We start from the raw sequence: 27,081 nt of genomic DNA, 5'->3' as shown, positions 1-27,081 counted from the left end.
CAGCTAAGGCAGAAAGTCCCTCTCAGTCACATCAAGCTTTGCTCCTGGCACTCATCATCTCGAGCTATTGGGGCTGCTCTGCATTCAGTGAGCCAGTAATCCCAGCAGGAGTTAAATCCATCACACGGACCAGTACTTCTACAGCCAGGCAAGGGAACAGTGTTTAGGAACAGCCTAAGTTTTCTGTAAAGAACTTTTTGCCAAGTCTCTGGTACACTACATGTCTCTGAACATCTGCAGCTGTTCTTCCATCATGGTGGCTCCTCCTTGGCCTGACACAGGATGGGGCAATGCATTAAATCTGTACAAACCCACAGAATTCAGACAGAGATCATCAAAAGTGTTTTAATGATTAAACCATGTCAAACATTAACAATGAAGTATATTCAGATGAGCGAAGGTTTATTTCTAGCACATTTAGACAGCCTATTTTGACCATTATAGCTGCTGTACTGAGCTATGTAAAGACTCTGCAAACCAGTACCTGGAAATGAAGACACACGCACAAGCTTTGATAATGTAAACAAAACAGACACTGCCTCCTTCAAAACAAGGAATGAAAACCCACAAGGCTAGTAAGAGAACTTATTAACTCCTCAAGAGATGTGCAAAAATTTTAAAAAAGATTTAAAAACAATTAAACGTGTTAAAACTGGCATTTATATAAATATCAAAAAAACAAATAGTTAAACTTGAGCAATGACCAGCAGAATGTCTTGCACAATTTAATTTTTCAGATCTTATTGGACTCCACTGTGGCAGATACCAGAATACCAGCAACAGATACTGGCTTTGCAACTGACTCCTCATATGTGCAAGACAGGATTTTACAAGAAGGAGTAACTTTAACCAGCACTCAAACCAAATCCTTAGATAACAAGCCAAAACATTACCAGTGATATACACAACTCACATTACAGAAACAGACATTTCCAGCACATTTCAGCAACATTTAAAAAACATTAGCTATGACAAACTGTATAACTTGCTTGTTTGGAAAAAAAAACCAACCATCTTTGTGTTAGGCACATTTTGAAAGTGAACGTATGCTACATGAAGAACAGTTCAGATACCGACTTAAATACAGACAATTCCATCAGAAAAGCATCTTTCTGCCTCCACCTTTAAATATGCTTTTGGATATGTCACACACTTAAACGGTAGCTCCTAAAATGTGGATATGGCTATGGTAATAACACTTGAAACTGCCAGTTTCATATTGGAAACCACTCTTCATTTAGCATTTAAGAATTCTCAGAAATAAGAAAGAAAAAACAGAAAAAAAGTAAAAAGAATAGATGGGTCCACCCTGTATATGCTCTAAACTTTAGAGACAATATTTAAATCTTACTTGACTGTGTAAGCGCCAATTACTTTTATGTTAGTGACGTACTTCAAATAAAAAAATAAGATCTATTAAAAAGGTAAAATAACTTTTCCATCTGTTTTGTGACTGTTGAGTCAACTAAAGCCAAATATACAAAACTAAATGCGCCATTTTCAATTTCACTGTGTCAAGTAAGAGATACGTAGCATTGTGTATCACATACAGAACAGTAAAATGATCAATGGATTCTTCTAAATGACTTTTTAATAAAAAGTCAATCAACTGAAAAGCTGAAACATACCCTAATTTTTAAACCAGTAATAAGCTTTGGGCCCTGCTTTTTAATTTAAGGCATGTGTGTTTATCTACTGAAACCAGCATCATACAAATTACCTCTACAATCACATGCATGATCTATCCTTTAAAAAATGGAGGTTTAGATTACAGTGTTTTCAAATTGTGAATCATAATTCAGCACCTATCATATTGACTAGTAAGGCAACAGCAGTGTCGGATAATACGATAATACTCCCTTCCACAGTCTATAGCAGGGTCAGTGACAGCCCAGAATTATTTTTAAACTTTAACCTACTTTTTGTTCTGTATACAGTTTCTAGGGTGTTTGCACTGGTTAAGTCCTACATAAATCACACTATTCTAGGCAGGAATAGTTACAGTAGCCATTAGAATATTAGTGCACAACTCTCATTGTGCTTACAATCAGATGATTTTGTTGTTGGGGTTATCAAAATGGTTTTTCAGTTTGGTCTTCAATCCTTCCTTTGTTTCCTTTGTTTCACATTGTTCTCAAGGGAAGAAAAGCTGTTTGTGTACCCATTTGCAATGGCCGTGGAGCCGTTCTGATACTCTTTCCTCCTCGAGGATGCCTTCTTGTTGTAAGTCTAGAATACACGGAAAGACACGTGGTTTTGCTCAATTAGATATAAATAACCACTTCCTCACAGTAACTCTAGAAACACAGAAGTAAACTTGCATTCATCATTTTTAAAGACCTTGTGCCGGTGGTTAGAGTCTAACAAGCTCTATCACTTTTTGTGTGTGAGACTGTACTACGCCTTTCATTCATCACAGCGAGAGGAGTAGTTCACTTGAAAAGAAAAAGGCTTGGCAGTATGATGGTAGTGTTATGTTAATAGGAAATTAGCAACAAGGGAAGCGATTTTATGAGCAGACTATGGCATAAGAATATACTCAAAATGACATTGAGGAAGGAGGTTTGAGGCACCGCAAATGACAGTACCTTGAACAAAGCCAGAACAAGAGGTAGGCAAACAATAACAGTGAGGGAAGTTCAGAGATAGAAATGTGAGGGGAATTTTCATTGGCCAACACGAGAATCAAAAACTAACAGGATCAGGGAGACTATCTAAAAAAATTAGAGACAGTGAAAAAATATACATTAATTTTTTTTTTTCAAAGGGGCCCAGCTGCCTGACAAAAGCATGCTTCCCCAAATTTCTGCGTCAAAGGAATTTAAAATGGTTAAAAGTTCAAATATGAGCAAAACTGACAAAGAAAATCAAGTAATATCTGGAATATACTATCATGTTTAACTAGCATGTTCATATGCAGCAAGTGATAGAAATCATGGGACTGATTATAAGAAGTACCAGAAGAACAGCCAGGGAAGCCTGCTGTTTTTCCCCCATGAATCATTCTCACCAAAACCAAAACGCCCAAATCTCTCAAATGACATCTGAAACATACAACAGAGTTAGCTTGTTTGGGGACAGCAGGCTGTGTTGGTTTGATTTTCTGCAGACAGTAGAACATCTTTGTACAGAGCCCAGTTATGAACTGCTCAGAACAACACATACCAAGTCTGAATCTTCTCAAACATTAAAACAGCTTTGTAGAAACACAACTAAACCCACTAATTTCCCATATGAAAATAAAAACAAATGCCTGTAAAAGTGAACCAAATCCAGATGTCTTCATGTTGTGAGGTTAGGAAGTTTCCCTGGACATAAAACAAGCATTTGCCCTTGTAAAAGCAGAAATGAACAATTCCTTCAGGTGCTTCACAGGTTCACATGCTGCTGGTTTATTTCAGACTAGAAATCTGTTCCTTACATAAAGCTCTTCCTCTCCCTTACCTGCAGTTAAAATTGCAATAGTAAGCCTTTTTTTTTTTATCACTCTGGCTTACTAAAATTACGAAGCATTCTGAATTATGGGTACAAAACATCAGAAGATTTCAAAGTAGAGGGTAGATAAAGTGCAGTACTTCAGGAACACATGCATGTTAGTGAAGGACAGCAAAAGGACATTTCAAGCATTTTCTGTAACAGTTTTCCAGTGAGATACAGCCAGCAGAATGCTAGAAAGAGTTGATGACTGTTACTTTTACCTGAATATAGAAATTTGTGAAGAGGATAATCAAAGAAATCATATAAGAAATCTGAAAATACAGCCACCCCTGAGGAAATGCACATGGCCAAACAACACCACAGCTGGTCTGGAAGATTGTCAAGACGAACTGAATCTGGGGGGAGAAAACAAAAAATAAGAGAAATGAAGCACATTAATGGAAGGAGGAAAAAATCCATTAGTGACCAAAATCTCAACAGTTATTTCCAAAACAAGTAAAAAAAAAAATTTAATGTTGTGTGTTTGACAAGTATTTTCTCCATAAACTTGACTTAGCAGACATTCAGATTGTGGTATCCTGTTAAGCGTGTTTATTTGTATTTTTCCATTTTAGAACATTAGAGTAACCCATGCAGAATTGATATATAAATGTCCCAAGGAGGAAAGACCACCTTCTTCCTAGTGAGAGTTCATTGGGATTTGACTGCACCATCCTAATGGAGATCTGCATCTCGCTGCTTCAGCTGCAGAAGATCTGGGGTCACTTGGTCTACACAGGGACCCCTGCAATCCCTTCCCACAGACAAGAACTGTCTGACATATGGCTCCAGTGGAAGAATTTTTGCGGTGGAGGCTGTAGGGAAGCTGGGGAGTCAGGGAGGAGGATCAGGGTCCAATTATCTTTAATTATCTCTTTTGGGAAAACAGAGTTTGGGCTTATGTGCTGCAGAGGGCCTTAGGCAAAATTCATCCTCACATGAAGGCTACCAGATTAGGGAATGTTTATTTTAAAAGGGAAAGACTGTTTGTCCTGCTCAGCTATTTTGCTGCTCTAACAGCTATGCATGCAGAGCAGGCAAGGAAGCGAAAGCAGCTATGACAATAGCCAGGAGAGCAACCAAAGCACTGAGACACTGCACACTGTAGCACTTGAACAACCAGGATGAAGAACAGAGCCTAAATCTGGAAGGAAAAACAAAAACAAACCTCAAACCAAAGCAACCCCCCCATGCCTTCCATGAAAATAATGAGCCCACAGCTACAATACTTAGCACTCCTTCAGAAAGGAAAGTGCTAAAAAAACTATTCACAGCTCTGAGAGGGTACGGGGGGGGGGGGGGGGGGGGGAGGGGAAGAACATAACAAAATAATTTATGTCTAGGTTTCGGTTTCCCCACCAACAAAATGAGGAAGACAGAACACTGATACACATTTCCTTGAGCTCTTCTAACATGCTGTACACATTGAAACCTGGTTCTTGTGCAGTACCACTACAGCATGTGCTGTATTACTTAATTTCACTGCTCTTACCACCTCCAGCACACAGTGGTCAGGCTTCATTACCACACACACTAGAAACAATGCAAGAGGACACAAGGAGTCCAACACAGAATTACAAGAGAAAAAAATCTGCCCATTTAAAGTGCAGAAAGAGAGCAGAAATATTGAATAGTTTTTAATAAACCATTTGCAACTGCATGCAAAAGTAGGACAGAAAAGGTATTGTCCCAAAGGAGTAGAATGGCCCTTGTTAGCTGTGGACAGCATTGCACTCCGTTTCTGGTCTGTCCCAGCCTGACCAAGCAAGCACAGGGAAGAGCAGGATAGTTCAAGCAGGCTTGGAAGAAAAGCCTCCTCCCTGGCTACTGAGTCCCAGAAATCCCAGCACTGCCACTCCCAAATACATCTAGCCACACAATATGGTGACCTCAGCACTGATTCATAGACCCCCACCAGTCCCCAGCTGCCCACTGTCCTGATAACAGAGCAAATGGATAGGCAGAGGCTGGATTTCTAAGGTGATGTAGGTACTACAGGATGTAGAAGGTACCAGCTCTCATTCTCCCTTCTGCTATCCCCTGCCAAAATTTCCTAACTCGGTAAAGACAAGAGGACCTCCTCACAAATACAAAAGCCTGCTGAAGCACTGAAGAGCAAATCACTCACCAGCTGCCCCTGAGTGATGTACTTCTTCCACCACAGATAAGGACGCATTGCTGGAACAGCGGACAATCCGTAGTAGGAGTACATGAGGACATGGATAAAGCTGTTCAGTGTGGCACCAAAGTAAGCTAAAAAAAGGGCAAGGGAAAAAGAAAGTACGCTGCATTACAAGGAGAGAACATGCTGTTTCATGGAAGCTACAAAAATAACAAGTTCAAAATGTTTCTATTTAAAATATGATTTCACTTAGAAGAAAAGCAAGAGGGGTTTTTTTTAACCCTGTTTTTCATTCTGCTCACCCAATGGAGTAGCTGAGCTGCTTTGCAGCTTCGTGCTTTACACCAGCCTTCTGGTTTTGCTTCCTCAGGTTACTCTTTATCACATCTGCATTGTAGTTTCTCAGAGGAACTGAGGAAGCTGATTGGAAGGAGGAATGCTCACATACCAATCAATCAATAGCTTCGCCCATCTACCTTTAGGTTGATTTCAGTTCCTTCCAGGTAGGAGCCAATTTTGTCATTTATAACCAAAAGCTTCAGATACCTTCAAAAACTGCATGTTAGCTACTTATTTGTCCTTGTTTACAGCACCTTTAGTCCTTAAAGAAACTTTTATCTTAACACTGAACTGCATAGAACTGTGATGACACAACAGAACATAAAGCTTGGAAGAAGAAAAACACATGACTAGAAATAGCACCAAAGTGTTTTCAAGACCACAGGAACACAAGATAGATTCTAAGTATATACAGTTTTGACTGCTGTATGAACAGGGATTGACTTCCTTGGAGGAGAATGCATTTCCAGATGCAGACTTTTTAGAAGTTCAGTATTACTCACTGTTGTGCTGACAAGACAAAACAAATACGAGTTTCTATGTTGTTTGGCTCAGAGAGCAGACTCCTGAGGAACGCAGCCTCTTGGTCTGCACTGACAGTAGGTCACATCCATTGGGTTTGAAAAGGTTTCTCTTGAATAGTGTTCAACAAAGCCAGTATCTATAAGCTGCACATCTAAACCACAACTAAGCCATGCTAATGCAGCAGGAAGCTAGATGTCAGCTAAATGCAATTAAAGTAAAGAATCAAAGCCAGATTGCCAAAGGTTAGCAGGATTTAGACAAGAGAGACATGGAAATCTTCCACTTAAGATTCATTTGTTCATGTTCATTAGTGCTCAGGGGACAAGATTTTAATTGAAATCGTTTGTTATGGCTAGTGGTATAATGAGATTAAATTAAGAAAGTCGTATCTCAAGTGAACTTCACAGATACAAGGACAAGAGTCCCTCTTAGCTGTCTTTCAGCTGAAACAAGCTTCTGGCTTGACTTGGAAGAGAGTATTGTTTCATCAGAGGGTCTGTAACTACAGCAGAAATAGAGAAAGCAAGGTTGATGGGTATCTGACCTGGGCTACTGCACATGATAAATGTCACACTGTCACACAAATTCTTCAAACTACACAGACATTTCTTTCCTAGAGGCTGTGCTGGCAGCTTAATTCCTGCGACCATCTACAACAGTTACAATTCAGCAAAGCAGCTTAGCATGGTACAGAACAAATCCTGCAGCTGAAGGTACCGAAGATGTTTGGTTTGATCAAAAGACCACCAAAGTGAAGCCCCTGTTGCAGATGTTCCCCCACCATAATGAAGTACTTACAGTGACCACAAGGCACCCAGTTCATAACAAACCACCAGATGTTCAGCATTGTTGCATGGTGGTAGACATGCAGAACAGTGATCTGATGATTATTTTTCCTCAAAATGAAAAAGAAGGTATCCATGAACTCAATGAGTTTGGAGAAATAGTACCACCAGAGGACACGTATGATCTGGAAAGAAGGAAGCAAGTTTTAGAAGCATTGCACATTGAGGGGGCTTTCAACTCTTATGCTATCTAAGTAATTAAAATCCAGATTCTGTGCTGCACTACTTGGATTGAAGACATTACTGGGGTCTTCTGTAATACTTCTGCCTCAGGTTTCTCCATAGGAGATCGAGGTACAAACCTATAGCTACTGCTGAAAACAGGATGACAAAGACTGTTTTATGAGGCTACTGCTGTGCACCTGGGTTGTCCAGGGAGAAACAAGAAAATACCTAACTAGAGCTGGTGCTGCAGTGCTCTCTGTAAAGGAGAGATCAGAAGTGGGACCAGAAGAAATCATCACCACATCTCAGAAAGAGAAGGGTAGTCACAACACAGAGTGGTTGGATACAGTCTGAAGACCAGGTCCTCACTTTTTGATCTGAGAACACTAGAAAATTTGCACATAATTACTCACAAAAATACCAACTGTGAATATATCATAGATTAACTATTATGTTTGACAGTGCATTGTCCATTGTATCACAAAAGGAGGAAGAAAGCTTAGAGTTTAAGCAAAATGTGCATAATCAATACTGTTCTGCTCTCCACTTAAGTGGACAATTTGAAACATTACCAGCTCTAAGTCTCAATTACGGTACCTTCATATCAGCCTCTCCTCCACTGTGTGTATCCTGACAGAAGAAATTGTATCCTCCTTCCAATACTCCCGTCACCAGCTGAGCAAATAAAAAAAATGAAGTGTTATTTAGGGAGAAGGCTGAACTCCATGGCACCTCCGCAGTGGCTCTGCCCAGACATCTGGTGTCAAGAGATTCCTGGGCACCTGAGAGTGGCATGAGGTTGAATTCAAGTTCCAAGTGAAGGGTGAATTAATAAGTTCTCCCAACTGGGGTATACCAGAATAAAAATAGGAGGTATCATTTTATCCCCACTTATCCCACACAGTGTGAGTATTTTCAGAGTCATATTCCAGACAGATTCTCATGAAATCTCCTTCTTTGCTGATGATCTCATTGTTGAAGAAAGTAAATAACCAAAGTTCAGTAAATACATTTTTCTTCTGATTACTTTTGGAAATTGTTACATCTTTAAGAAATTTTATACTCAAGATGTGACTACAATTTTTTCAACCATGTGACAGAGCGTATTTTCAGCTTTGCTACACTTAACAGCTCACAACAGATGTTTCACTGCATTGCCATTCTTCAAGATCTCTTCAAGCAATTCACTCATCCCAAGCACGTTACATCCTTCCCAATGTAAGTGACTTCCTCTGCAGGATATGCTGTTGCCTGCCTGACTTCCTGGCAAAACAAATAATACCTCAAACGTAATGAAATCACTATTAAGAGTAATGTCCAATGATTAGTCATGAAAGATGACAGGGTGCCCGCTGTGGTGGGGCTGGCTGAAATCTCTAGAGAAACAAGATCCATGCTGGATGTTCACACCTCACCCTTTCACAGGCTGGAGATGGTAGGACAGGTTGAGGGTGGAATGGGAGGAGGGAGCATGTGCAAGGACATGAACAAGATCCCCTTTAATATCTCAACAGAAGGGATCACTGGACATTGTCTAAAAAGATGTTTTTCCTCTTGGGAATAGCATGAGGAGAGGAGTAAAAACTTTAGGTGACTCCCAGGTGAAAAAAATAGAATTGTTAGGTATCTCAAAAAACATCTGAAAGGCAGAAGCAAGTTGTACAATTTTGGCCTTATCTACCTGCAGAATAAAAAACAGCTTTGCAAAGCCACATGGAAACTCCTTGTACTGTAAGTAATTTTAAACTATCATTTGATTAAAGGACTACAATAACTGGTATGACTAAATGCTGCTCAGAACTGTGAACAGGAAGCTAATTTTAAAAGGTTCAGTAAAGATTATCACTTAAATTATCTACTTTTTCCCAATGTTATTTCTTTCACGCCTCATTTTCCCCCTAAATTAGCTTTTAAAATACTCAGTCAGCCTAGGTCATTATTTTTGACCTTCTAAGACAGAACTATTGCTGCAATTTAGGGGAAAAAATGTACATCTAGTTATATCATAATATATAAACCTGGAAGTATCTCATGTATTAGAGATAAATCAATAGCACCCTGCCACAGCAAGGGCAGGGCAGCCATGCACATCAGCAGCAGACCCAGGCACTTTCCCTACCCAAGCAACAAAGGCAAGGCAGCCATGGAAGGACTCCTGTCCTGGCCGCAGGGCTGCGCAGAGGACACCAGTTTAAAAGTGGTACCTTGCTAAAGGACCAGCTATGCCCCAGAGCAAGCTTTGCACCAAGCCACTTTCAGGCCACTGAGGGAGACTGTGTGGCCTTGCAAGTGCCCACCAGTCCCTCAGACAGAAGACCACATCGTGCTGTGACCACGTTAAGAGCTTACAGATGTTTTCATACAGTTCTTACAGTTCTAGGAATAGAAGCATAATCACATTGTTTATACTGTAATTAATTCAAACAACATCCATCATTAATGCTGCACTCCATAAACTCCCCAGTAAAGGCTGGCATAGTGAATCCACAGAGCTTTCCCTGCAAGTGGTACAGGTTCACCACCTAAAGCATAATGAAGCCAAAGGTGTCTCCATGGATCCCACCTCTCTAAAGGACAATGGCATCAGTGGAGCTATGAGCAGTGGCTTCGGCTTAACCTGAGTACTCCCTTGTTCACAAAAGAACATATTGTATGCTAGGAACTGTAATACTCTCACAGCCACAAATGATATAAGCAAAGCAACATTTGTAGGAAATGTCAGCATATCTTATCATATAAATAGTATAGCTACAAAAATAATTTAATTGTCCACTTCCCAGAAGGAACTAATTGGTAAAAACCTGCTACAGCTGCCCACAAACTGCTGTTGCTGCCCACAAACCTTACTCGGTGCAACATACAACATGTAAATAATCTTTTTCCCCATTTAGCCAGCTGCTCCTTTGCCTGGCATCACTATTTTTTGCACCTACAATGCTTTCATCACATGCTGGAAGGCTTCAGAAAACAAAACCAATAGATCACTCTGTAACATGACCATGAATGGCTCCCAAATGGCCCCATTATGCATGGGTGTACAGCCCCAGGAAGCTGCTTCCCTGCCACCACAAAAGCGATAAGGAGGGCTCAGAAATTGCCAGCAGTGCATTTAAGTCCTTGCTCACAGCTGTTGCAGTCTGCTCCCTGGATGGCCAGCGTTTCCAAGCCCTCCTTACACCACTGTACAGTAGGTCTGAAACTTGCCCAGGAACAGAGTGGTGGCTCCTCAACCAACACAGCCTTGAGACAACACTTCGTTGCCCGCTGTCTCTAGGAAGTCCTTCATCTTCAGGCTGGCAGCAGTCCAGGCCTGCTGATGGCACTGCTGATGAACAACCACAGGCAAACCTTCTCTTGAGAAATTAACGTGTCCAGAAAAGGCCAATTATAACCATTTTCACTTGAGCAAACCACTTCATGTGGTTTCTAAACTGCACAAAAAGGCAGTTTCTTCGTAAGCCAATTAAAATGGTACTCAAACCTAACGCTAAGTCCTTCAGCTCAGGGGGAAAACCTGCAGCTCAAGGTTGCATTTGTGCTGAAACAACCCACACTTTCTTCCCCTGCAATGAAGTTTTCTTTTTTCATATTACTTTAATTTTGTTATTCTGTTGCTGAATTCTTTAAAATGTTGTGGCACATGCTTTTTTATCAACTCTGCTACCAAAATAAGCCAGGAGACTAACACCAGTCTGACTGGGCTGGAGGAGAGGTGTTACTGGGGAGGATTTTGTTTTTTCTCATGATAAAACTGAAATCTGAGACTCACTGGAGAGGGGCAGATAAGGCACCTAGCACTGCATCACGCTGTCAAGGCATGATGCAGTTTACAAGGTTCAAAACAGAGCTAGATTAGAGTGAAGAGAAACAGAAGTTGATGTCTGATCAAAGAAAGCAAATGCCTGCAGAGATACGGAACTTTATCTTTACATGAATGCAGGCACCCCAGGGCAGAGATAAGGGCTTCAGGGTGGTGGAGAAAGAAAGGGGAGAGGAAAGAGCAGCCTAGCTGCCACCCATGGCTCATGTGACACAGCACCTCTGCACAGAGTCCCCTACTTCCTAAAACTTTTCCTACAGCATATGCAACACCTCCCTCATCAGGAAAGTCTATCACTTTTCTCAAGCAGATTCAGTAGGGAATTAATTTTTCAGATGAAGAAAAAAGACAGTAAAGAAATCACTTAACAAAGTGAGCCTTCAACGCTGACCAGTTTTTCTAACATAAGCCTAGGTGATACAGAGCACTTGGCTAGTTTTGCTAACAAACACCCCCAAAACATCATAGGCCTGTGCACTGTGTAACTGGGTACCTGGCGCTCTCCCTTCTTTGCTATATTACCCAGCTGAGACTCAAGCAGAGAGGCAAGGGCCCTACTCATCACTTGTGATCCCAGTGCAGAACAGCAACACAGGTGGAAGCAGTGCTGCCTCTGCTGTTCCAGCTGCTCCTGCAGCTCCTTCAGACACGGCTGTACCAGTCAGCAGGTGATCAGCCCCGCTCTATAACCCCTCTACCAGCCCCAGTACACACCTCCTCCACCATGCAGGAAGCCACCCCTTGCTGCCCCTGCCTAAGACACAGGACTGTTTTTCTCCCTGAAGTCCAAGCACTGTAGATTTTTACAGAATAAAAAACATTGTTTGCTCCTGAAGAACATCCCGTCCTCCTGAAGGTATGTGACAAATCAACCTGGAGAAATCTCTTCAGCTCCCCTAGATCTGCCTTGCCTTTCATATTGTCTGGGACAAGTGCAGTCTGCTTCTCTGCGAGTACCAAAACCCAGCCAAGTCATTAAATATCCAAATAAAAAAGGTATAGCAAGCACAGACAGAAACTATTAGGAATTCCATATAAGAAGTCTAAGATTTCTAGTGATTTTAGACCAAAGTACACAATACCTAGAGTTACACAAATCCTATGATGCCAATTTCCCCCATGTTATTGCTTACAACCATTCAGACATAAAGGTCAGAAAACCAAGTAGGTCATCCTTTTCATCCCAGTTGGGAGGATGCCTCACTTGAACTTGTTTTGGTCACATAATATGCAAACTGAGCTGTGATGCTATGAATCATGACCTGAATCACCAGAGCTATAACTCAGGAAAAACTTCAAAGCAGTGTTTCAGGTGTATTGTACACAAGCTATTAAAGCAACTTCTTTTCAGACACGCTACTAAACAAGTTCATAAATGGTGACATTTTATGATTTTCCTCGCAGTAGGACTGAAAAATTTTAATCCAACTGAAACTCAAAATGACAACAAGGAAAAGAACAGGGAGTTACACAAGTTTTTTGAATGCTGTTCTTCATCATTTTGTCTTAAAGCAAGTAAATGTACTATAAAGTGCTACTGATATATGGCTAATCCTTCAAAGGAAATTTCCAAGACTGATGAGAAATGAGCACAGTTATCACATGCTGTGCACCAAGAGAGGTAACTGTACAGGTACTTCAGAGAGAGAACATACCTGGAGGTGCAAGAGCCCATTTTTTCCCTATGCCCTTGGCTCTCTCCCTGCAAGCATCAAGCAGTGTGGTGTTTTGTCAGCATGGCTCTCTGCTTTGCAGCATTTTTATGGGATAGGTCCCGTGTTGCAGAGCATCACTTGCCCTCACATCCAGCTTGCTAGTGCTGCCAACCACATTTCATTGCAACTATCATGCGTTTAATAACCTTCGTAATGCTCTAGCTTTGTGTATGCCCATTTACAAGGGGAAGGTATATTTACAATATTAATGAACACTTCCACATGGATAATATTAGATTAGGAGCAACACTCACTTTAACATAAAGCATTTCATTATATAGGAAGGAGTGGTCTTAATATTCACTGTATTTTAGTTGTGTCATTGCGCCACAATATAAAAGCTATGTATCTGGTTACAAGTATGAGGATTTCTTCAGCATATAATGAACAGTCCTCTCTTGGTCACCAGTTTATTGTTAGTGAGAAAAAGGCATTCGTAGGATCAACAGTTCAGGTATTTTCTCTTGTTTAAGTTTACCAGCAGGTTTTGTAACACAGCAGAATGTTACAGTAATTTAGAAACTATGAGTATTATTCCAAGTATTCAAGGAAGAAAGATTGGCTATCCTGAGACTTTTATCCACACTTGGTACAACTGAAGGGAAGTCTGCACTTGTAAACTCTCAATAACATAACTGGAGGTTAAAACAATAGATCACTATATAATTGTAAATAATATCTGATGAAAATAATGCAGATGTACACTGCATTTACACAAATTAAACTGATCAATACAGATTTTTTCTGGCTTGTAACACCCTGACAAGGAGATTAGAAATGTAAGCACATAAAGAACACAAGTAGTTCCCAGCACCTACTGAATCCAAAACTGCTCCCAACTGAACAATTAAGTATCAAAGTCCTTAATAACCCAACTCAGTAATTTCTGAGTAGACAATTCACTACACAAGAGAAATAACATTGAATTTAAATCACTTCATCTCTAAACACTCACCTTGTAAAACACTATAGAATTAACTACAAACTTAAAGGAAAATTGCAGCTTGTATACACTTCTAAGCACATGCAAAAAAAAAAAAAAAAAAAAAAGGTAGTAGTTTTAGTCCTAGGTTGTATTTGAAAAGACTGTATTGAAAGAATTGAAAAGAGGATGTTGAAAATGAAATATCTCCTTACAGAAAGGAGAAATACTTTGGTTAAAAGCATGCCAGAATACTCTGTATATTAAAGCAAACCAGTAATTTTCTGACCACACTGTTATTTACACGACCGTAGTTCTTCATTTTCACTTGAACAAAAATACATGGTTCTGAGTAAAAGCAGCTGAAGAGCTCTCTGGAAAGTGGAAACTTTACACTGCCTAAATCTTTGGGTTTTTATGAAAGGAAATAAGTCCACAGAAAGTTCAATTCAGTTTGAAATATATTTGTATGCTTAGATTTTAAATTCAAAGAAAGAGATGAATCACAATGGCATTGTTTCAGCAACGTTTTTTTTCCCAGCAAAACTAAGAGGATGCAAAAGAACCTATTGCAAACTTACAAAAATAGATGCAAGGAGTGTGTGCATGACTAAAGACAAGTAAACAAAACATGTTTTGCCCTCCAGATAAAGCCACAGTTTTGCTACAAAGTACTTTGTACAGTGCACCAGCACAATCACATTGAGCAAGGAGAAGTTACTCAAGGAGTAGCCAAGTTCATGCTGAAAGATCAGGCCTTCACTTGTACTGACTGAGAAAAGTGCATTTGAAACATTGCTAACCGAGGCCAGCAAGGATGTTTGAAGAAAGATTTGTTTCACCTGATCCTTAGAGGTAACATTACAATCAGGGTTTTCTCCCCAGAGAAGTGACATTGAAAATGGTTGCAGATTGCTTCCCCAATTTAGGAGCACTGTGCTCAGAGATTATTTTCAACATGAGCCAATGGAATTAAAACAGACACTGCAAAGTAAGCCTGACCAACCGTTTTTCTCTTACCTCATAAAACATATATAGAGAAAGCAGTGTAAGTCCAAGGTTGTAGATCACTAGAATACCCCTGCATGAGAACGGTTGCTTATTCCGCATGTACTTTGGTCCTAGCCATACGATTAGTAAGTACAAGACTGAGAAGATAAAGGTAGGTGTATAGTTCTCCAGAAGAAGCCATCCTTTTACTCTGGGGTCTGAAACAAACAAACAAAAACATACAAACACTAAGATTTTGTAAGCAGAAGAATTCAACACATCTAAAAATAGCTCCACCCAAAATGCTTTCAGTGCTGGAATACCAAAGAAAGACAAAGGAAGTGCAGCAAGCCCTTTTATTAAGGGCCACAATGCTAATTGCAAACAACAGTATTTTATTTATGTATCTGTTAAAGAAAGCAGAAATAATTATTTTCCTACGGCAAAAATATTCTTAAGTTATTACCACTATTATTTTAAAATAATCATTACCATTCAGAACTGTCACCCACTTGAATACCACAGATAAGCTTAAATTACAAAGAAATGCTTCAACAAATCTATCCCCTTTATTTTCTCAAACCAACCCTTTCCGATGGTAGACACCTTATTTCCTAAAGTTAGCAAACCTAGGACTGAAGCAGATACCTCTGTAGTTACTGGTGGATGATCCTGATAATTATTTTCCAGTCAATACTAATACAATTAGAATTTTGTATGTGCTATTAGAAAGAACTAAATTTTGGAGTCCTTGTACGAGCAACGGAACACAGAGCGGTCAGTTCAGCCCAAGCAACCAGGCCAGCTGGCAACACAACAACTTCTTGGGAAAAGCACATAAACCACCCTGAACCAGAGAATTTTAGGGGAACACTTGGAACAATTTGTGTGATCCTTTTGAACCACAACTGTGTTGTCCATACCTGGCAACAGCACAGTATCTCACTCCTCTCACTAAAGTCAGCCCAAAGTACTGAAACCAAGTTAACCAAACTATAAATGAACAATTCAAGTACTGCTGTCATTCACAGTCTTGACTTAATTTTAGAGGAGTCATACATGGATCCTGAATGTACGAAATGAGGCCTTAAAACTGTAGGTTGGAAAGTAGGTAGCCAAGCCAGGGAATTGTTTGGATTTGCCACCTTTATGGTTCATTATTTTTCACACACAGCAAATAGAGACCGTATGCCAGCACATGCAATATGTTATATCAGAACATCCAGGCTAATTTACACAGGCTTAGTATGAAGAGAGGGGCAACAAGGGCACTGAGATACTAATAAGAGCAAATGAAAACACACTTAGAAGAATGAGAGGCTTGTTCCACCTCCTGTGGACTTTGTCCTGTGAAGAAGGGGCAGTATCACTAGATCTTCACTGGGACAGAGAAAAGGCATTACTGCAGCAGTCAGAGGAAGAAAGCACATGCCACTGACCAGCAGTGCTCGGCACACTCTGTGCAGGATGCAGGCATTTAATTCCCCTGGTCAGAACCATGGGGAACTAGACCATCCTACTCAAGCCCTCAGCATGAGGCCACTGCTTTTCCTGGTCCCATGGCCTCTCCCTCCCTCACACTGACCAGGATTGCACTTCTCCACCTGCAGAGTTTTTCCCAGGGCAAAACCCACCAAAACTATTGCTTCTTTAAAAAAGAATGGTTTCAAAGAAGCAGTGTTTTCCAAAAACTACAGATATTTTTAGTGAAAAATTCCATAGGAGCTCTAGTTATGAAGGCAAGAGTATTTTCATTTAATTAAATGCAAATTAAAGTGGCTATTTTGGAATAAAAGCTATTACTAAATTAACAAAAAAAAAAGCAGCAAAGATCCGAGTGAGGTCGGTCACTCACTAAGACAAACACCATGAGCTTAACTGATAGTAAGAAGAATGACCTCTTCAAGTCAAATGATCAGAAGCATTGAGTAGACTCCTATTTATTACACTGTCATACATGCTTTGAAGGGCCTAAACTAAGTAGTCACCTGTCAATGTCAAGTTAGAGGAAAAATGTTTCTTATATTCTAGTAAGGTCAGTTTTATTTATGTGTTAACTTTTGAGAAATCTTACCTCTGGGTCCAAGCCAAACATCAAAGTAACTATTGATTGTTTTATCCACAAGTTCCATTATACAACCTACTGAAATTGAAAGAAAAGGAGACAGTTAGTTCTTCTGCTAAGGAAAATAGTTTAATCATCTGAACACATTCTGTTAGGGTTAACAAAGAAAATACTAGTATGCAAAAATTCCAGCAAACATAATGGGCTTTCTCAGCATATAAAGCTGGGCTTTCTCAGTACATAAAGCTTATTCTATTCTCAGAGAGACATTGGTGTATGAGCTACACTTCCCACCGAAGTATTTAATCATAGTTAGAGATGCACAGAAGCTTAAAATAATGAGTTCAGATTAACCTGAAGTTCTTTCTAATTCTGTGTTTTGTACATGCAAATAAAATACGGCATCTTGAAAGATCCCTCAATCAGTAGGAGGACTGGACTTTGAGAAAGCCAGCAACACTGAAATTTTCAGATAAATACTATGAAGCTATTTTAACAAAGAATCTCAAATAACTAGCAAGGCTAGCTAGGGAGGAAGAGGGAAGGAGAAAAGAAGTAAAAACTGGCTCTGCTATCACCTGCAGATAGGTGACTGATTACAGCTGTGATTAACAGCCCATAAAACCAAGAGATCAACAATCACTGAGTGACAGAGAGGGCTGCAGAGGCCAGGGAGAAAACACAGCATCTTATGGCATGACCATCTCCAGTTCCAGAAACTGCTTACTGCTAAGCCATTACCAGATAAAATTCGTCCAACATCAGTAGACTGATTCAAATGTCACCTGTCAGCTCCTCACGTGGCCACTAGTTACTGGTAGCACCTGGTCTGCACACTGAGGCACTCACACTGAGGTACCTCACTATGGTTAAAGAAGGAAAGAAGCAGCAACACTGTCCACAAGCAGGGACAACTGTGCATGAAGCTGTTCTCAAGAGAAGAGGAAGTAATTTTCTTCTTGATTAAGAAAAAGCCCCCAACCCTTCCAATTTCTTCTTTTCTATCCAGAATTGTACTGAACTTTCACTAATAAAATTGTATGCACTTTTAATAGAATGGTTTTCACTTCTTGGTGTTTCTCCTTTCCTAAAGTATTAATATTAACAACAATTTTTAGTTAGGGGGAAATAACATAAGCAACACAAGCTGTCAGCATACCCACAGCACCAACCAAAACAATTACACAAGCTTATATGTAGTTGCTAAGAAAAAAAAATTAGTATCTATTTTTTTTTTTTTTTTTAGTTCTACCTAAAGAAACCTCTCTCTTCCACCCATGAAAATCCCAACTTCTCCAGGGGATTTTTGATTTAAACAAGTTAAGTTAATCATATATCCTCTGGTTTTAGTTAGCTGAGACTGAAACCTCCATTTCTTCCAGGTCCAACAAGAAAAGCCAAGCAGGATGCAAATGACGCTTTCTCCCCAATCCGAAGTGGGTCTGGGAGCCAGTGCTGGAAAGCCTGCAGGGGCTCCGACTTCCCATGGGACCAAGCAAATACAAGGGGCTTAGGTCATGCATTTCCATTCTGTGGTCTTCTAAATAAGCCCATATCCCTTGCACCACAGGGCCCCAGGCAGGAGGCTGACAGGCTCCCCAGGGACTTGTGCCTGCACCACCACCCACTGTTCCCTGCAGGCCTCTCAGGGACACACAGAAGAGACTTTCCCTTTCGTGTCATACCGCTTTGACCCACAGAAAGCCACAGAAACATCACTGGAATCTGGTCACCAGGCACAAAGAAAAGGGCTTGATCAAAATAACAAGAAGTGTTAAAAAGTATTTTGCAGCCCTGATTTATACTGGTTTTATTTTCTGACTTAAGAAGCCCAGCCCGAGTAAGGAAACACTTCAGAAGAAAGTGCATTTTTGGGATAAAACCTCACCAGCTACTGTACTGCAAGCGCTTGTGTGAATGGCCACAGCACTGGCACACTGGTGTCCTAGGAATAAGGAAATATAACTTGTGTCACCAGAAGTGCGAACAACAGGAAGGCTGTGAGAAATGAGTATATAATTACAAGGAGAAAAAAAAATTCTAGAGAAAGCACCCTTTTTTTTTGTCACCCCATTTTTTAAAAAAATTTGTCAGCTATTAAATATTGCCACAAAACCCAGTCCCTGGTGGAGGATTCATTTTGTTGTTTGAGATCCCCACTTAATCAATCTGTTGCTCTTTTGATCCAGTACTGATTGGTCTAGTTATGCAGCACTGCATCAGCCAAAAACCTGCATCTGACTTCAACTACCCTTTTCACAGGCAAAGGCTTCAGACGGGAGAAGCCGGTACAAAACCAAAGGTTTGTTATACAAAAATTTACAAAAAAGCTCAATCCAGAACTGACTTGCTACATACATTGCTACATTTGCTAGACACTAAAAATGCATGTATGTAAATGAAACAACTAAGAAATGAGAAACAAACTCTGCCTAGCTATAGCAAAGACAGCAAGAAATGAAAGTCCATGTTGAACCCTCGATAAAACTGGAAGAAAAACTCATTCCCCAAGAGGAGGAGGCTTTCTGCAGAGGTCTCAGCCTTTTTGGGCTGGTACCCCAAAGCAGCTTTTTGTGCCAGCATTATCAGATAGCAGATTGTAAAAGACACAGCAAAGGAAAAACTATTCCTGGTGTCGATTTCCACAATTTGCAGAAAAAGAAATTTTTTCAAAAGGAACTCATTTGTGTAACAGAAAAACAGAAGGAAACAATCTGCTTTTGTTCCAGAGGGGGTCATGTGAAAATGCATCAAGTCTCCTGCCAACAGCCACACAACATTAAACACTGCTTCAACAGCAGCAACTACAAGGGTTCTTTTTACATTAGAATAGTTTCCCAATTCAGAGAAACATCGACTCCCAGAAAAATTAAACGAGTGGCCATTTGAAACACTGAGATCGGCATATTTCCCAATACTGAAGGTAAGCAAATTCTGCAGCTGACCGCATACACGAGCAGATTAGCAGCAATGCTCCTTTACCTACAAGTCATCCCACAGCAAGGCACACTTGTTCACAGAATCATGGAATGGTTTGGTTTGGAAAAGACCTTTGAAGATTACCTAGTCCAACTCCCACACCATCTTCCACTCAAGTTGCTCAGAGCCTTATCCAGCCTTGAAAGTTTTTGTGCATGGGGCGTCTACCACCTCCATGACAAAGCTGTTCCAGTGTTCTAATACCCTCACTGAAAAAACTTCTTCCTTACATGTAGTCTAAATCTGCCTTCTTCTAGTTCAAAACCATTACCCCCTGTCCTAATACTACAATCCCGATTAAAAAGTTTGTACTCATTTCTCTTGTAGGCCCTTTTTAGGTACTGAAAGGCCACAATAAGATCTCCCTGGAGCCTTCCCTTCTCCAGGCTGAGCAGCCCCAGCTCTCTTAGCCTGTCTCCATAGGGAGAGGTGCTCCAGCCCTCTGACCTACTCTGGATCCACTTTAATATGTCCATGTCTTTCCTGTGCTGAGGACCCCAGAGCTGGATGCAGCACTCCAGATGGGGTCTCACCAGAGAGGAGGGGCAGAATCCCCTCCCTCATCCTGGTGGTCATGCTGCTTTTGATGCAGCCCAGGATACAACTGGCTTTCTGGGTTGTAAGCACATATTGCCAGCTCTCCTCTACCAGCACCCCAAAGTCCTTCCCAGCAGGGCTGCTCTCAATCCCTTCATCCCCCCAGCCATACTGACACTGTGAACTTCCCCAGTCCAGGTATGGGACTGCATACTTGGCCTTGTTGAACCTCATGAGGCTCCCAAGGCCCACTTCTTGAGCCTGTCCAGGTCCCTCTGGATGGCACTCCAGGGATGTCAACCACACCACTCAGCTTGGTGTTGTTGGCAAACTTGCCGAGGGTGCACTCGATTCCCCTCTCCATGTCACTGACGGAGACATTAAACAGTACTGGTCCCAGTATGGACCCCCATGGGACACCACTTGGTCCATCAGGACTCTGAGTTGCTGACCACTACCCTCTGGATGTGATCATCCAACCAATTCCTTTTCAGTGAACAATCCACCCATCAAATCCATATGTCTCCAATTTAGAGAGAAGAATGTTGTAGGGGACTGTGTCAAAGGCCTTGTAGGAAGTGACCAACAACACCTGTAGCCTTATGCAGTACCTACAGCCAGAAAAAAAAAAAAAAAAAAGACCCAATTAGGCCAGACAATGCTTTTTAAAACATGTACCTCTATATACACCAGTTATTTTTTCCTAACCTGCCCTTCTACAATGGAAAAAAAATTATCCTCTCTGACACCAAATTTTACCAGTGCAGTAAGGCCCTTGACCAGGGCAAGCTGGATCAGAGTCTGGAAGCACTCAGGCTTACAACCTTGAAGACATTTTACTCCTTCAAGTCCAAATATCTAATCCAGAAAAAAATCCTATCCGATGCTTTAAACAAACAAGATTACTGGACTTTAATTCTGCAACACAAACATAACAATGGGTAAACTTGCACCTTGCCCCAACAAGGTCAAGCAACATCATTAAAATATTACTTTTTTCAATAATCCTTTGGATTTTGACAGACAGGTTTTTCTGGACATCCACAGGCCATTTGGCATCCTCGGTTCATTTCTGGCACTATGAGCTGAGACAAACACTATGTTTCAGAAGCCACCCAAATATTTGGGCAGAAGATGTGAAGCTCTGCCCTATCACTCAGTCCAGGCATGGATGGCCCCGGTGCTTCTTGGTGTGACAACCAAAAATACAGTTCAAAGCCTACACAGAAACATGCTTTTCTTGTAGTATATATTTTTAATATTTACTTATAGAAAGTGTTTCATACAGGCTACCAGCATTGACAACCTGCTCTTCTAATGCACATAACTACTTTCTGAGGAAAGGGCTACTACATACTGGAGGATTTCAACCAGCTCCTGCCCTTGAAAGGAAATTCTCTCCTATGCTTTCCACAGAAAACACATTCTGGATGGTTTATGCTATGAAGTAATTTAAGAATTCTTGATCCCATTTTGATGGTGTTTCTTGAGTTTCTTCTTGGAGTAACTTTCCAGGTGTAAAGATGATGAACAAAAATATAAAGGTTTGCTTTCTGTCCCATGACACCCTTTTTAAGCAAATCAAACAGCAGCAAAAAAACATTTTAAGCTGAAAGCTCAAAGCACTGGGAGCCTGCTCCCTTTTAGAAGGATCCTCCAGCTCTCACCCTGCTGCTCAACAACTCCCTGAAACAGATCCCAGTTTTCACAGCTAAGTGCCTGAACTTGAGTTCCAAAAAAATCCCCAAAATAGGCATCTAAATAATTGTTCTGGCTTCTGAAAGAAATGTGCTGTCAGGCCTGGCTGCTCAGCCTTTTTGGAAAACAGCCACTTTCTCTGTTCTTAAATTAGGACTTCAAAGCCTAATTTTAGCCACTTGCTTTTGGAAATCTTGATTTGTGCTTTCTTTTAAAGTAATGTTTCCCAGTCCCTGCCACTGCAGAGGTGACTCCTCTTTTTCCTCCTCCAAAAGTACAAACTATCCCTTCTCCAAAACCCCAATGATTACACTGCTGTTTGCTTTTGTAGATGTACTGGAATTGAAAACACTCCGCTGCTGGAGAACTGGAAGACAGCACTGATAACTAAAGCTGTCAACCGTTTTCTGTCCATTTGCCAAAGCTGCCCAGTTTCTCCTTTCTATTCCAAAGCCGTAACGGCCCCTTGAATGCGTTCCCTTTGCCTTTCAACTTCCTGCCAACTCCAGATTACCCTTTTTTTCCCTTTCTGAATACCCTCCTAGATCCCAAGCATGCTTAATGTTAGGAATAAAAAGGACTTCAGAATAAACTGTAGTCCGTACTGATCTGAAAGTGTAGGTACATTTATTTTATGGGAAACCAGGTGAAGCACGAATGCTGCGGATTTTGCACTTGAATTTTGTTAAAATACAAGAAGCTATTTTTAAACTTTATTTTGCATCTCTATCTTTAGCAAAGTGATGCAGATTTTTGGCCCCCTTGCATCAGCAGCAAACCCTCCAGCCTGCTGCTGACACATCAGGACCCACAGTGCTGAGCTTTCACACTCACCAGCAGCACCAGCATAAGGAAGTTTAGAAATAAATAATTTGTATAAAATTCAGGGAAGCGTAACAAATGTGGGTCAAAGGAGAGATGCTAGTTTCAAACAGTTTAACCTCAGTGGGATTTCAAACCACTCGGAAATGCATGGGGTAAAGGAAGATTTCAGCCAGGGGCATATATAGGGGGGTAATTTCATAACATTACTACTCCTGTCATTCCATTCCCTCAAGTCCTTCAGTAAGGGTTAACTTAGTACATAAACAGGGATGTGGTAATTAAAATATTTTACAGAACAGAAATAAATACAAGAAAGGATACTGCAAAACAGAATAACTAACTGCATTCAGTACACAATACCTCATTAAACCAGAATCTAATGATCTTCAGATAGGCAAGAGAAATAATACGTCCTTGCAATTTTATTCACACCTTCAGCAGATCTAAACTAGCTTAAATTAGGATCTGACTGTCCTAGGATTGGGACATTCACACAAAATTCATCCCCTTGCACTCAACAGCTCTTGATATGGCATGGGATGACTTCAGGCAGAGGGAAGACACCAAGGGTGATGGCCAAGCAGGAAGAGCAAGTTGGAAGCAAGCACACAAACACACCCATGGAAGTACTAAGAATCAGAGGAAAATGGTTCATGACTTCCTCTCCATGCCAGAAGGATGCATTCAGCATCCATCTACAAACAAAGCTGCAAAGCCCCCTTAGCAGCAGCCAATCTGGCATCAATCAGCACCACAGTTTTCACAAGAGCATGCACTTTCCTGGAATAAAGTGTTCAAGGGGGTATATCCTGAGCCTGAACACTGCCCATACACCAGCACTGCGATACTGAAACCTCCTCACCACTGCTAGCTTACAGCCAGGTGCTGTGAGAGCAATACAGTCAAAACTGCAGGAGTATTTACAAAAATAAAATGTGGAGGAAGAAAAGGGAAAGCACACAGGTTTATTTCAACTGCTGTATTTGTAATACACAGCAATGACACTGCAGAGAGCTTCTGGCTAGGGTTTAAGAACTGCTTTTTTTTTTTTTAAACTGAAACAGAAGAGAGTATCTGTAGCAAACTAGGTTAGAAGGAAACAGGGAGAATATGTACATGGCACCAGAGCAACAAACTGACTTTTTGTAAGGAAAGTCAAAGCACAGTGTTTGCTAGATAGCATTGCTCTAAAGCCCCCCTCCCCAATCACTATGGCAGTTTATTAACAGCTAGTCTTTGAATCTGAAGTTCCATCTTTTTACAAAAGCTGTGCTTTTTTGCAAAACTTTGGGGGTCCTGGACAACAGCAAGTTGAACATGAGTCAGCAGTACCCTGGCAGCCAGGAGGGCATCAGGCACAGCATCGCCAGCCGGGCAAGGGAGGGGATTGTCCCACTCTGCTCTGCACTGGGGCAGCCTCACCTCGAGTCCTGGGGGATGTTTTGGGCACCACAACATAAAAAAGATATTTTAACTATTAGAGAGTGTCCAAAGGAGGGCAACAAAGATGGTAAAGGGCCTTGAGGGGAAGCTGTATGAGGAGTGGCTGAGGTCACTTGGTCTGTCCAGCCTGGAGGAGACTGAGGGGAGAGACCCCATTGCAGTTACAGCTTCCCTGTGAGGGGAAGAGGAGGGGCAGACACTGATCTCCTCTCTGTGGTGACCAGTGACAGGACCCGAGGGAATGGCCTGAATCTGTGTCAGAGGAGGTTTAGGTTGGATATTCGACAAAGGTTCTTCACCCAGAGGGTGGCTGGGCCCTGGAACAGGCTCCCCAGGGCAGTGGTCACAGCACCAAGCCTGACAGAGCTCAGGAAGGGTTTGGACAATGCTCTCAGGCATGTGCTGTGACACTTGGGGATGGTGCTGTGCAGTGCCAGGAACTGGACTTGATTATCCTTGTGGGTCCGTTTCACCTCAGCTTATTCTGTGACTGCAGCTCACAATGGAAAATTAGCCTCAGGAGGCCTGAGAAACTAAAGGGGGTTGAGAAGATGAAGGGAAAAAAGCTAAGTCCAGAGGGCCATAAAGACTTTACCTTTCATTTCTGGTCTCGTTTCTTTTATTCAAAAGTCACCTGCAAGAAAGTCTGAAATTTTTTTCTCTAATTTAATAGTGGGATTCCTGTAATCTCTGCGTACTTCACTCAGATCAACTTTATGCTTCCACAGGAGAAAAATAAAGTCACAGTCCCCAAAGCCTATTTTAATGAGCCTTCTTGGTCAAAACCCTGCATTTTCTAACAGAGCCAGTGAGACTACAGCCAGCAGGACCAAGGATGGAGAAGCCCAGCCTTGCAGGACCATTACTTTCAAGAGCACTGTGTACCTTCCAGACAGTAAGCTTCAATTTACCTTTTCTTTAAATGCCCATGTCTCATAATGGCACCATAAAATTTAAAAAGCAAGAAGCAGAAAAAAAAATGAGTGCCAAGTGGGACTGTCCCCCCACATGAACCCTCATTTCCTCCAACACTCTGCAGCTGCAGCACCAAATCTGAGCACTGAGAACATTTGTCACCTACCTGCCCCCTCCTCCTGCCAAAATACTGCTGGCACCAAGCTCTGAACCTAGGGACATCTCAAGAATAAAACTCAAACTATGGAGATATATAATTCTTGGTTACTTTCTTTGCATTTAGTAGCTTGACACATGAAAGTTTGTCATCTAATCTATAAAAGTACTTGAAATTCTCCTGCACATGTGACACACTGTACAAAGCAAAAAATGGCTGTGTGCAGCTATCCTGTAAACAAAATTTAGCTATATAAAGGTTATCTCAGGTTCACATGCTGAGTAGATACAGCAATCCAATAAAAAGTGGAGGAATTAGAAGACCATGAAAGCTGAGCGTGACAGTCACAAAGGTAAATGCTATACCATGCAAATCTGACTTGTATAGCCATAAGAGTGCACATAAAACCTGAATTAAGATGCCCTGCTAAGATGTGAAACTACAACCCCTGTGTTCAGGTGGGTAACTGACATCTTTTGGAGGACCATTTGTGTTTAAGAAACCAGATCACACTGAAAAAGCACACAAACAAGTCACCCTTAGGCAAGTCACAGTATGTTAAGTATTTATTTGTGTGCTTACTCTATTTCCAGTGCTTGTGGGGTAGTACCTGGAGTGCTGTGGAAGAAGTGAAATTCTCTGATGAGCCCTAGCATATAAAATTACATGCAATACACTTTATTAGTTACATTCTTCAATACAAGTGAATTTCTATACTTTTACCTAAGGTAGAAAGGATGCATACTGGCACTGTAAATGTACCCCAGTGCTTGCCTTGCTGCCATTTCACTATACAGTCAGCCATGCTAGAAGTCAATCTTAAAACTTTCCTATGTTCATGCTGTACTCCTGCGAGACCCTGTGTGGCTGCAGCTGTACCAATACTTGGTACCTTCATTTTAAGATGCTAAACATCATGCCAGACTGTACCATCTGTATTGGGTTGACCCTGAGTTGATGGACAGTCTTTAAGACCAATTACGCTTCTCACAATTTACATATTTAAACCGCACAGAAAGGCGGGACTTCCCCTTTGGTCGGAGCTCGCTTGCTGGGAGGGGGGGGCTCCGGAGCCTCCCGGCCCTGCCGGGCCGGGCCGGGGCCACTGCCCCTTTCCCCCTTTCCCAACACTGCGGCACGGACCCTGGGTGGCTGGGGGGGGACTGCCTCAGAGCCGCAGGCAGCTAAAACCAGCCATGGACTGCTCACAGCTAAAACCAGCCATGGACTGCTCACAGCGAAACCCATCCAGCGCGGCTTCTGGGGACCGGCGGGTCCCTCTCCTCTCCATGCGGAGCCGGCGGAGTCAACGGGAGCCGGCAGAGCCTCCTGTCTGCAGCCAGCACACTTCGTGCTGAACTGAAGAAGACACCACGCAGCCAGCAGCACAAAGGGAGCGAGGCTTTCCCCACCGTAAAGGCTGAACAAGAACACTCTTCAGCATGGCGGTGTCAGTCAGAGAGAAAGAGAAGTGAGTCCCGTGGGACGGAGCTGGAAATGGCGACGGGAGAAAAGAGGGCGGTGCCGCGATTCTGGCGCGCA

The 27,081-nt window shown here is 41.5% G+C and overlaps 1 protein-coding gene across 2 annotated transcripts in view; it reads right to left on the bottom strand.

Annotated features, from left to right (window-relative positions):
• Positions 1-394: 394 nt before the first annotated feature.
• The window catches only part of ELOVL5 (ELOVL fatty acid elongase 5), a 40,661-nt gene continuing 13,974 nt past the window's right edge, over positions 395-27,081 (bottom strand). For both annotated transcript variants that reach the window (XM_082277259.1, XM_082277260.1), the window contains exons 2-8: positions 16,995-17,063; positions 14,951-15,138; positions 8,071-8,148; positions 7,262-7,433; positions 5,606-5,730; positions 3,699-3,833; positions 395-2,229 (exon numbers count right to left, since the gene is read on the bottom strand). In XM_082277259.1, the coding sequence (XP_082133385.1) occupies positions 2,098-2,229; positions 3,699-3,833; positions 5,606-5,730; positions 7,262-7,433; positions 8,071-8,148; positions 14,951-15,138; positions 16,995-17,052 (888 nt within the window). In that variant the 5' untranslated portion in view covers positions 17,053-17,063 and the 3' untranslated portion in view covers positions 395-2,097. The remainder of the gene's footprint in view (positions 2,230-3,698; positions 3,834-5,605; positions 5,731-7,261; positions 7,434-8,070; positions 8,149-14,950; positions 15,139-16,994; positions 17,064-27,081) is intronic.

The sequence above is a fragment of the Coloeus monedula genome, assembly GCF_965178545.1.
Source record: "Coloeus monedula genome assembly, chromosome: 2".
Lineage (NCBI taxonomy): Eukaryota > Metazoa > Chordata > Aves > Passeriformes > Corvidae > Coloeus > Coloeus monedula.
This window is presented reverse-complemented; position numbering and strand designations above follow the sequence as displayed.